The sequence below is a fragment of the Artibeus jamaicensis genome, unplaced genomic scaffold, assembly GCF_021234435.1.
Source record: "Artibeus jamaicensis isolate MK-2021 breed Jamaican fruit bat unplaced genomic scaffold, CSHL_Jam_final contig_387, whole genome shotgun sequence".
Taxonomy (NCBI): Eukaryota; Metazoa; Chordata; class Mammalia; order Chiroptera; family Phyllostomidae; genus Artibeus; species Artibeus jamaicensis.
Genome location: NW_026521812.1, coordinates 35,118,763 through 35,131,396, shown reverse-complemented (window position 1 = coordinate 35,131,396; position 12,634 = coordinate 35,118,763). Strand labels below are relative to the sequence as shown.

Below are 12,634 nucleotides of genomic sequence, written 5' to 3'. Positions count from 1 at the left end.
TCTCTCCAGACGGGTCAGAAAAGAAAAGCACCCATGTGCTGAGGTATATCACTAGTCACTGCCGTTTAGCCACTGTAGAGATCACAGGGGCAGCACGTGGGTTTTAGCAGTGCTATTTTCCATGGAGAGGAGTGTAAAGAGGTGGTGTTGTACATGACTAACATCACATACGTGAACTCTCAGACAGAATTTAAAGGAGTGGAAGAGCATTGTCCAATCCTGAAGTTTAGAGACTACTGCAAAGTTATGGCAGGAAATACAATTATATTTTCAAATTACAAAATAATTTGAGGCCACCATCCCTATCACTAAAACCATAAATAATAAATAAAGTAAATCATTAAAAGCCCAGACAGACATCCTAAAAGAAACATGTTCCACAAACACATCAGGCTGTGTGGCTTCTGAGCTACTAAAACATCCTCCGTCAAATTATCAAGATTTCAAAAACCAAATAAATCAGTACTAGTTGAATATTTTCATTTGTGTAATTTAATATACAGAAATTATAATTATAATAATGAACCAGAGATTCAGGGAGATAGTTATCAAAATTGTCTAAAATTAACTCTGAGTTTTGAAGTACCATCAGATAGTTGGCGTAATGACCAACTTTAGTCTACCCAGCAGTAGGATGACATGAGACGTACTGCACATCCTGTGCATTTCCTGTTTTTAGCACTTACTTTCTCGTAATACTTGATTTCATATTCAGTGATGACTCCATTGGGATGCTCTGGTTCCTGCCAGGAAAGCTCGACACTCCGCTGTAGCACTCTCTCCTTCATTACTCCGCTCACTTGCGAGGGAGCTGTTTGGACAAGATGTGTCAATAAACAATGAGAAAATTCACTGGATGCCTCAAATCAAATGTCACAACTGATCAGTCCCATGCTGTGCCAGTTTCATTAAGGTAAAAGAAAGCACCTTTTCATAGCTCACAATTCAGAAGCTAATGAATATTCAAACAGGACCTTATTACTGTTCATAAACCTTAATAGGAATTTAAATTAAAGTGCAAACAGCAGAAGATAGCATTGTTCAAGTTAGTGAAAAATGGAAATGATGGGGCTGAGAATGACAATTAAGCAAATGAATGCTAATTAAGGCTACAAAATATGATTTCGGATTAATCTTCATTGATAAACTAAGTCCAAATATTTATTTCACATACAACAGCAATGCACTTTAAAAATAATGTAATTTCATGCAAGAAACAGTATATGAAATGGCTACTTGAATGAATCTTCAATTAAATCACACTTCTCAAAAATGTTTCATGTTTCACGTTTGTGTATTCCCAGGAACTCCAGTTAACCTTGGAAAACAATTTTATTCTCCATTATGCCAAGGGCAAGAAAATGCTAAGCTGCTATTTAAATATGTGTGTAAAAAACACATACATACCCCTGCATATGTCATTTATCTTATGTAACCGAGGCTTTAAGCTTTGAGAGAAGCAGCTCAAACTATACTTTTGCTTTCTCTTTCTCTATAGATAATAATATGCTTAGCATTCTTTCATTCTAATTAGTGGCATATACTCCTTTTGGTAGCTAAGGCTGTGGAATGCAGCAAACTAATTTGCTCTGTCTAATTTGCTCAGTGATGATTAACTAGTTGTCTTCTCTGTCTAAATGAGTAGCTGCACTGGCTTGGCTGAATTTCAGTGGGGTCATTATGTTCCATGTATCATGCTCTATCTCATTTTGTAAAATATTTTCAGGCTGTTAATTTAATTTTCAGATGTCCAAATTTGTTAATAATCCCGCTGACAGAAAAGCAATTATATGGGGCCGAAGCCGTTTAAGCAAGATTCTGATGTTTATCCCTTTGGCTTTATTTTGTTTCTTCTATTTTTTAATATTTTCTTGTATCACTGTCTAGAAAAGAAAACATTTTTCACTTTCTGGCTTGGTGGTTGTAAAAGAAGGACACGGAAGATGCATGACTCCCATTTCCTCCCCGATTACTAACAAAAGTATAACTAGGGAAGATTAAGTGAAACAACTTTTGCTTTTGGGGATGCAGCTGAAGTACTCAACACACTGTGTTTACAGAATAAATGTGTTTCTGATATATTTCCAATGAGGCAGGTTTCTAATAAGAAATATTATCTTTGCCACAATTTTAAAACCTGAATATACGCTGTGAAGAAGAACTTGTTTTTAAAGTGATGTGCCTCTCCACCCAGGACATTCTTAGCAGGTCTCAGCCCACTGTGAGACCTTCACAAGGCTGCTTCTTTAAGCCATACTGGTGGCAAACAAACCCCCAAAAATCATGAGGGGAGATTCCACTTAGAAAATAATCTATGATAGCCTACTTTACTTAAAATCATCCAGAAAAAATCTGTATTTTAACTTTTGTTAGTAAAAAAGAGAATGCAGCACAGGTAAGATTACAGTGATAGTCGCAACACGTGATTACCCAGTTAAGCAGAGGGTTACCGATGCGGTGTGTACTGTTTGGAAATAGGTTAGCTGAAAGTAGATCAGAGAGTGCGTGGGTACCAATCTCTAGGTCTCCTTCAAATAACACACATAGCTTAATGTGATTTTCAGTTAAGTCAAATCGTAAGACATTTTGATTAGTTTCTGTCCTTAAATATTAAGGTGAAGGAGACAGGAGAACTTAATTCTCCAAGGTGCGGAGGAGACTTGGTATATAAATCTACCTTATTTACTTTCCGATATGTTACCACAAGATCTAAGTATAGATGGGACTTGATTTTTACACTTACACACTAAAATTATATTCATTGTTTCATCCTAAAAGAAAGACTTTTACCAATAAAATGAGAGCAATAGGGGGGTTGGGGGAAAAAGTACCCACAGTATTTTTCAAATAGCCAGGATTTTAAAATTCATATCTCATCACTAACAGTGCAGTATGCTGTTTTTTTGCTCTTTTGCACAAGGAGCCATATCCATAAGTGATTGTACTTCTGCTTTTCTGTATATTTCCTGTTTCTAAGATTTATCCCTTGCTAATACTGAAGCAAGTCACACATTTAAGAGGATCAGAGACAGAAGTGCTAGCACATGGCCCTTGAGAATAGATAAACTGCACGATAGGAAAAATCTTTCCCTGTCTTATGACCTTCAAATACAATATTTTGATATAGGAAAACCGATAACATTTTCCCTTGAGTTTTCATATCTCAGACATAAAAGATATACAACTCAAAAGATATATCGGCTAGTCAGATTCTAATTTTATTTGCAGATAAAATTATATGTACAAGTAAAATTAAAGTTGTATAAAATACTGTAAACTCAAAACTCAATTATTTCTATGGTTACTCTATATGATCTACTAGATTAATTACATTGTTACAATTTCACTAAGAATATACTCATGCTTAGACCAAAATATTCAATTTACTGTATATGAAGTTCATTTTGAAAATAGTATGCACACCATTAAATTATATACATAGTTAACAACCAATTAGGTGCTATAACATTTAAATTGTAATTTCTACAATGATCAAAGTGAAATAAAATATATTATAACTAAAACTAATGTGAAGCTAGTAAGTGGTAACCAACAATAATAAATTCCCTAATTTAAAAAAGTAGGAAAACCAGTACTTCATGTAGAGAGGCTTTAAACATGAATTTTTGTTTGGGTTTCTAACAAATAATTAAAAGATTCATTTCTCACCTAAGTTTATAAAAATATTCAGATCCAAAAATTATTTTCAACTGAAGAAACAAATGGAATGTTTTTTTTTCCCTTCAAGATCTTAATAACTTTTTTAGGGATATATCTAAAGTCTGTAAAAATGACAGTAAATGATGACCTCAGGAAATTCAGAAAATGGGTCTGTGGCTCAAAAGGGTGAATTTCAACTGAATAAAAACAAAGTTGATAACATTGATGGGACGGGAAAGCAGAAGCCTAATAACAGGAGGAAAGTAAATTTATGGCTAGGTTTGTTAGTGTGAACTTTTGAATTAAAAAATAAACATGTATGCAGATATATAAAAATAGAAAACCCAATGGGTAAACAAATGTGGAACAGCCGAACAATGGGCTGCTATTTAGCAATAAAAAGAGCAGACTACTGGTACATGCTACAAAATAGATAAACCTCCAAAGTGTTGGTAAATGAAAGGAGCCAGACAGTGAAACTGCACACTGCATGATTCAATGTGTGTGAACTGCCCAGAAAAGCCAGAAAGGAAATGTCACTTGTGGTTGGGAGAGGAGTAATGGAATTCTTTATTGCTAGCAAGCCCAAGAGAATTTTGTAATGACTGAAATGTCCTAAAACGGCATTTTAGATTGTGGTAACGGTAGCACAACATAATACACTGACAGAAAATGCATTGATTTGTACAGTTATAATGTATACACTTATGATATCTACATTATACCTCATTCAACTTGTTAAAATAATAATAAAAAGAGCTACCCTCACCCCCCAAAATAATCACTAAGAATGGTAAATTTATGTTTAGCCCTGAACCAATCAACATTTTACAGATTTTGATCTTTAGGTAGTCATGGGTGGCTTTTGATCTTAATCAATTTCTAATTAAAATCCAAATTCAAAAGATACATTTAAATTTTAGGATGAAATATATTTATAAAGGCCCAATTTTCTCCTGAAAATGTTAAGTTTACCTTTACATATGGAAAAATGTCCTGCCACAAAGTTGGGACAAATCACAATTTTAAAACATAGTGTAGTAGGCAAATGGCCCTCCAAAGATGTCCATAGTCTATCTCTGGAATGGGTGGATGTGCAACATGTAGGGCCAAATGGACACTGCAGATGCAATTACGGTTAGAGATCCTGCAATAAAGCTGCCCTAAGTTTTCCCCAGGGGGTCCACTGTAATCACATCAGCCAGTGCAGCAGGGATGCTGCCCAAGAAGCCAGAGAAGTGAAGCCTGAGATGGTATCCACCTGTCAGAGGGCACCACGTGGGAAACAGGAGAAGATGCGGAGACAGCCGTTAGGATCACAGACTGGTCCTGGGTGACAGAGGCGGGAAAATGGAGACCTTGATTCTACAAGTGAAAAACCCCAAATTCTGACAATAGTACCAATGAGCTTGGAGGCAGGCATTCCCCAGAGTCTGCAGATAAGAGCCCAGCCCAGCTGACAACCTGACTTTACCCCGTGAGGCTGTTGATAGGGCATCCAGCCCAGAGCCCTGGTGAGCCCAGATTTTTGACCCGCAGAATTGGGAGATAATAAAGAGATGCTGGTTTCAAGTTTTTGTAGTAATTTTTATGGTAGTGATAAAAACCAATACATATAGATAATAAAGCAAAAACCAAAAATTAGATCTACTGGTCTATTTATAAAGTCTACGAAAAAACATTAGCAATAGGACAGTTTGATAATGTAATATGTGAAAATTCATGTTGAGATAACATGAAGTCAACATGTTTTATCTTAATTAACACTCAAAACACAATGTCTCATAAGAAAGAAATTTTCATTATACAGTTAAAAACATTTTTTGTGTGTGCTGGAACTTCAGTGTAGCTCATGATATTGATTTTGGATTTAAAAAGTAATTTATACCAGTCATCATTGTTACTACACTATAACTGTCATTGAATTTCAACAAAGAATAGTGAGTGGAAACATAATATTTGCATTCTAAACAATACAATAAAGTACGATGGGTCAACAGGCATAAACTGACCTTTTGCCATGCATTTAGGATTGTTACATCTATTGACATTTGTTAGGTTTCCATTAAACATTGAACTAATACAAAATGGAAACATGAACAAATCTGTAAAACAATCAAATGTAAATCTGATGATAGAAGAACAGTAGTCTTTAGTGAACACTTTTGTTTCTTTACAGCATGGAATTCATTTCTAGCAATCCTTTGAAATCATAAATATGTGTACTATTAGAAGCATAGTATTTTGTAACACAACTTTTAGTTTCTTTACTCTTCCCCACAGGTGTTTCATTTTTGCACTACAGGAAAAAAAAACATACAAAAACACATACAAATTTATTTCAGTAACAAAACACTAGGTCATAAGCACACAGCTGAGTATCATATAACATATCAATTCAATTTTGCTGTATTTATAAATATGTAGAAATTCTAATACGTGATTTTACTAAATTTTAATTTCCTGATTGTAAAGAAAGAGGTTAGAATAATACTATAAGCAATACATAGAAAATGTTATCTGAGAAAAAAAGCACTGGAACTAAGGGCAATTGAGCCCACAGCAATTATGAGCAATCAATTTGAAATAGATGTCTGTCAAATTATTTTTGGTGGGATAGAAGCATGACTTGTAGCTAAAACAAACAAAATCTAATTGTATAATAAGTAGTTGGAAAAAATCAGTGGGAAGTTGATTTACCTTTTTCAAAATAATACTGTTATTTGCATTGCTATCTATTTAATATACCAATTAGCATGACTTTTATTTGTAATGAAAATACACTACATAATAAGTAAGACATATCACAGAATGAATTTCTAAATGTATTTAAGCACAATAACTGAAAAGACAACTTCAATAAGAGTAAAACTAAGAGCTGGAACTTCAGTGAAAAAAATGACTATCCAGTCAAGTATTATTTTCATTTATTTTAATTTTTAAATAGTTTACTTATTTTTATAGACAGAGAGGGAGGGAGAAAGAGAGGGAGTGAAACATCAGTGTGTGGTTGTCTGGTGTGCACCCTCTACTGGGGACCTGGCCCACAACCCTGGCATCTGCCCTGACTGGGAAGCGAACCAGAGACCTTTTTGATTTGCAGGCCCATGCTCAATCAACTGAGCTACACCAATCAGGGCTCAAGTATAATTTTAAATTAAGTCTATAAGTTTACGGTAGGGTAACAAAACATAATGGAAACAACAAAAGTCACCATTTTACTGTTTGATTAAAAAAACCTTTATTCTTTAGAGCAATAGTTACAACATGACCTGACGATACTTTTTCCTGAGAATAAGGTTTTCTTCTCAGTTGTGATCAGATGATTGGTAACCGACTGTTTGGGTGTTTAATGAATTGCTACAAGAGTTACCACTTCCTGTCAAAATCTCTTGATAAAATGCTTTAAGGTCAAAGAGGTGAGGGTTGTGGAGAAAGCTACTAAGGCCATTGGTCATCCTAAACATATACAGGGCCTGCTGCTAATCTCACTTTAAGTGTATATTTAAAATTTATTTACTGATTTTGAAAAAGGGAGGAAGGAGGAGAGAGAAAGGAACATCGACCTTATTCCTTCTTCCTGCACTCATTGGTTAATTCTTGTATGTGCCCCGCCGAGGATCGAACCAGCAACCGTGTTGCATTGGGACAGCCCTTGTGACTAAAATATTAACTGACGAGGGGTTACTTTGTAACTCCTGGTACATTTGTATTTCCATAGAATTACAATGTCTTTGTAACTGTCAATGTAAATAAAATAGAATAAAGTTATATTTTGTAAACAATGGTTATAAGTTACTGGCCAATGAGGACATAGAAACTTGGGTTAAATGAACACGTACCTACATCAGTAAGCACTTTATTGTTGCTGCTCAGCTGACTCTTTTTTTCTTCTTAGATAACTTTTCTGGATGGAAAAAATGCATTTTTTTCTCTGCAGAATCCCTGATGTTATTTCTGGTGTAAGTTACTTAACATATACTAGCATTTTCAGTGGCAATGTCTTTTAATAATAGTCTAGCATTAACCTAACTGCCCTTCCCAGTTACATTGAAATGCTTAGAAGGTAATGTCACAATAACACCATTTTATTGGTTTCTGATGAAAGCTTCATTTGCTTATAAATTCAACATATAATTTTTCATGAGGATAGTAGCAGTATAAACAAAGCATTGTAAGAACTGCAAATATGACGAGGCCACAGTTACCTTTCAAGGAGATTTTAATGTAGAAAATAAGTTAGAAGGTAAATGTACTCGATTTGAATGCACAGTTAAAGCTTATAGCGTAGATAAAATATGAACCAAGTGTAGCACAATCTTGGGAGGCCGTAAAGAGCCAACCACACAGAAAACATTCCCTGTAACTCAGTGTTTGACTGGTATAACTGTATATTTAAACTACCAGGAATGTTGATATCATGTCTATAACATGTAAAAGATTGTTTAACATTGATCAATGGCAACAGAGCCAGACTGATCCAATGATTTTCTCTCTAGTGGCCTCTACCAATAAGTTACAACTCACTGAGTCATTTTTCCTCCGCTTCAACTAGTACAGAGTTATTTTTTCCAATCACAGTTTATGTTCAATATGATTCTGTATTAGTTTCAGATGTACATCACAGCAGCCAGAAAATCATGCACTTCACAGAGTGGCTCACCCAATATTTCAAGCCCCCACATGACCCAACCCATAGTTGTTATGATACCACTGATCATATTCCCCAGACTGTAATCTTGATCTCTGTGACTATACCCTAATCACCTTAAGTACCAGTACGCTGCCCCTTTTCACCCACTCCCCAAACCCTTCCCCTCTGTCAACTGACAGTCTGTTTCTATCTTGTTAGTTTATTTTGTTCTTTAGAGTTTACATATGTGTGAAAACATACGGTATTCGTCTTTGTTTCTCTTATTTCACTTAGCATAATACCCTCTAGAACCATCCATTTGCTGTGGAAGGTAAGACTTCATCCTTTTGTTATGGCTGAGTAGTATTCCCTTGTTAAATACAAGGGAATATTCAAATATTCTTTTGAATTTAATGTTTTGGGTTTCTTCAGATAAATACCCAGAAGTGGAATTGCTGGGTCATAAGGCAATTCCACTTTTTAATTTTTTTGAGGAACCTCCATACCGCTTTCCACAGTGGCTGCACTGGTCTGCATTTCCACCAATAGTGCACAAGTTTTCCCTTTTATCCATAGCTTTGACGATACTTGTCTGTTGAGTTACTGATGATAACTGTTTTGACAGGTGTGAGGTGAAATCTCATCACTGTTTTGATTTAATACAATTTTTTCTAAAAACCTATTTCCCTTGTTGACAGTACTATACAATACAGCATTTGATTATTTTATAGTTGTTTATCTTCTCAGTTATTATGATATTCTCTGGAGGCAGGAAACTTAGAAAAGCAGAAGAATGTAGGACTGAAGCACATGTGCCCAGGTCTGCACCTGGTTCCAACACTTATCTGCAATCCGTGTGAACTTGAATAAGGAACTGAACTTCCCTGAGCTTCAGTTTTCTCAGACTTAAAATAGCTATAATCAGACTGCATACTTCAATAATAGAACTGTTCTAGAAATTTTAAAACTGGTCCTGGCATCTGCTAGGACTCAAAAAATATATATCATGTATTATCATCCTATACTTTGTGTGTATTAGATTTACTAAGTCCAAAGACCTATTCCAGAATACTCTGATTCTGAGGTCAAATTGAGGCCTCAGTATTTTTTTAAATTCTCCTCAGATAAAGCTGACTTATACCTGAGTTTGAGAATAATTCCGCTGGAAATTTAACAGGAACATAAATTGTTATTTCAAGGTGAAATAACATATTTTAGATTTTAAAATATTACATTGACAATTTTTCCAATTTCATTAATGTAGAAATGACCAATTTAAACAATCTACACTCTACTAATTTTACATGCACTAGAAAGATATTCATGTTAAGTCATTTAGAAGGAACTTATTGTAAAAAATAAAAATTATCAAAATGGGAAGAGGGCTGACAACACGCATTCTTTTTTGATTTTTAATTTTTATTTATTTGTTTTTAGAGAGAAGGGAAAAAAGAGAGAAAGACAGAAAGAACATCAGTATGTGGTTGCCTCTCGAGCACCCCCTATTGGGCACCCGGCCCACAACCCAGGCAGGTGCTCTGACTGGGAATTGAACCAGCAACCTTTTGGTTAGCAGACAGTCCACTGAGCTATGCCAGCCAGGGCAACACACATTCTTTTTAGTATACTATAATATATGAAGCTAAGAGAAAAATACAGATTAAGCAATCTCTTCTATTTTTGGTGATGATCCCCTTTGCAACAACATGGATGGAACTGGAAAGCATTATGCTGAGTGAAATAAGCCAGGTGTTGAAAGACAAATACCATATGATCTCACCTTTAACAGGAAACTAAACAACAAAACAAACAAGCAAGCAAAATAAAAACAAAGACACTGAAATAGAGAACAAGGGATTGCGACCAGAGAGGAGAGAGGAGGGAATTTAAGGGGAAAAATGGGAGGGATTTAGAGGAACAAGTATAAAGGACACAGGGACAATAACTAAGGGGGGTGGAAATGGGAGGCAGGTTGGGAGCACGGGGCGGGGTGGGCTGGGATGGGAGAAATAGACAAAAAACTGTACTTGAAAAATAACTAAATAAAAAACTAAGATTTTAGTGACTTTTTAAAATAAAAACCCACTTAAATCTGCTCTCTCAGGTCCTCTGGCTCAATCTCTATTTTTCATGACTCCATAGCTAACAACTAACTTATTCATAAAGCCGATTATGTGACTACAGCCCATAAGCAGACCTTTTTACTAATAAAAATAAACTCAAATAAGATGAGATACATACACACACATTTGTTAAGGACCAGAACCTACATTCCTTATATGTCATTATAATAACACTTTTAGTTGTATACATTTTCGTTGACCTTGGAACATTGTTGGATTTTTAAACACCAAGGCACATCATAATTACATCAGTTAAGATTAAAATGAAGGAGAGAATCCTAGAAGCAGCAAGAGATAAGGGGACAGTCACCTACAAAGGAGTTCCCATCAGACTGTCAGTGGATTTCTCAAAAGAGATCTTACAGGCAAGAAGGGGCTGGAAAGAAGTATTCCAAGTCATGAAATCCAAAGACCTACATCCAAGATTGCTCTACCCAGCAAAGCTTTCATTTAGAACGGAAGGGCAGATAAAGTGCTTCTCAGATAAGATCAAATTCAAGGAGTTCATCATCACCAAGCCCTTATTATATGAAATATGAAAGGGACTTACCTAAGAAAAAGAAGATAAAAAAGATGAACAGTGAAAGGACAGAAAATTCACAGTTATTAAGAAACACACCTAAAACAAAGGCAAACTAAGAGGATAGCTAGATCAGGAGTGGAACCATAGAAATGAAGATCACAGGGAGGGTTAGCAGTAGGGGAGTGGGGGAAGGAGAAGGGGGGAGAAGGTACAGAAAATAAGTAGCATAGATGGTAGGTAGAAAATAGATAGGGGGAGGGCAAGAATGGTATAGGAAATATAGAATCTAAAGAACTTGAGACACGTGTTCATAAACTAAAGGGGGGGAATAGTAGGGGAGGGGGTTTTCAAGGTGGAGGGGAATGAAGGGGGGAATAGAACAACTGTAAAGGCATAATCAATAAAATATATTAAAAAAAATAAAAATAAATACATAGAAAATTGTGTTGTATTTCAATCATAAAAATAGTTTAATATCAGTTGACAATTTTTGAAATGTTAAGTTAGTCCAAATGTTTATGTTGTGAATATCTTTAATTATAATTTTCAAAACTAAATTCTTTATAATGAATATTCTTTCATTAATTTATGTTTAACAGTCTAAATTATCTTGTATTTGAGATACTTAACTATATTTCCTGACACTATGTGCATGGGTATAATCACTCAATTAGACCAATAAGTTTAATTTACATACTATTATATAATAGATATCACAAAACATTATTTTTCTATTATTCACCAATATTCTAATAATATTCTAATATTATTTCTAATAGTATTCACCAATATTCACATAAATAATTATGTGGTTAAGAAATATCATTAGTTCTTCCTAAATATCTAACAATGTTTAAAATACTGTATTGAATGTTATAACAACATGCAGAAACTTCACTGATGTGGTTTACTTTACAGGGGTAATAAAGCATGCATTTAAACAACATGTAGGCTGTTTATTAAGAGAAACATTGTCAATAGGAAGAATATTAAAGAAAGAGAAGTGAGATTTGCCTGAAAGGCTTGTGTTAATCATATGGAGTCAGAATAAATCTTATTTCCCATTAGGATAGAACCCGCGTTACTAAATGTCAAGTCCTTACTATGTGGTGGCACCGCATTTGTAACTGCTAAATCCTTCTCCAGTATGCCACTGTTCTCCACTATTTTAAAGTTAATTTAATGTGTTGCAAACAAAATTTTAAACAAAAGGAATGGAATAGAATAAAGTTAACTTTTTCACATAAAAGGGGGGACTGAAAATAAGCCAGAATTTATTTACAAAATATTGTGATTTTATTCTACACGTTTAAACTTCAGTCACCTTCAAAGTACTCTCCTTTCGATGCAATGCACCTATCGAGGCTCTTTTTCCACTGCTCAAAACAGTTTTTGAACTCATTGTTTTTGATGCATTTTAGTGATTCTGCTGTTTTTTGTTTTACCTCTTCCACATCAGCTAAACATTTCCTCCTGAAGACTTTTTTTTCACCAGGGAAACAAACAAACAAACAAAAAGTTGCTTAGGGTTAGATTGGGTGAATATGGAGGGTGGGGCACAGGGGTCAGGGGGTTTTGATAAAAAATCATCGAACACTCAGCACCGTGTGGGTTGAGCTCATAAATCACCCACCATGGGATGGACAAAGGCACTGAAAGAATCTTCAAAAAATTTACCGAAGCCAATGTAGCCTT

The 12,634-nt window shown here is 34.9% G+C and overlaps 1 protein-coding gene across 5 annotated transcripts in view; it reads right to left on the bottom strand.

The window, feature by feature from the left end:
• EPHA7 (EPH receptor A7) overlaps positions 1-12,634 on the bottom strand; it is a 170,051-nt gene that overhangs the window by 30,245 nt on the left and 127,172 nt on the right. For all 5 annotated transcript variants that reach the window (XM_037162103.2, XM_037162104.2, XM_037162101.2 and 2 more), the window contains exon 6: positions 687-811. In XM_037162103.2, coding sequence (XP_037017998.1) covers positions 687-811 — 125 coding nt within the window. The remainder of the gene's footprint in view (positions 1-686; positions 812-12,634) is intronic.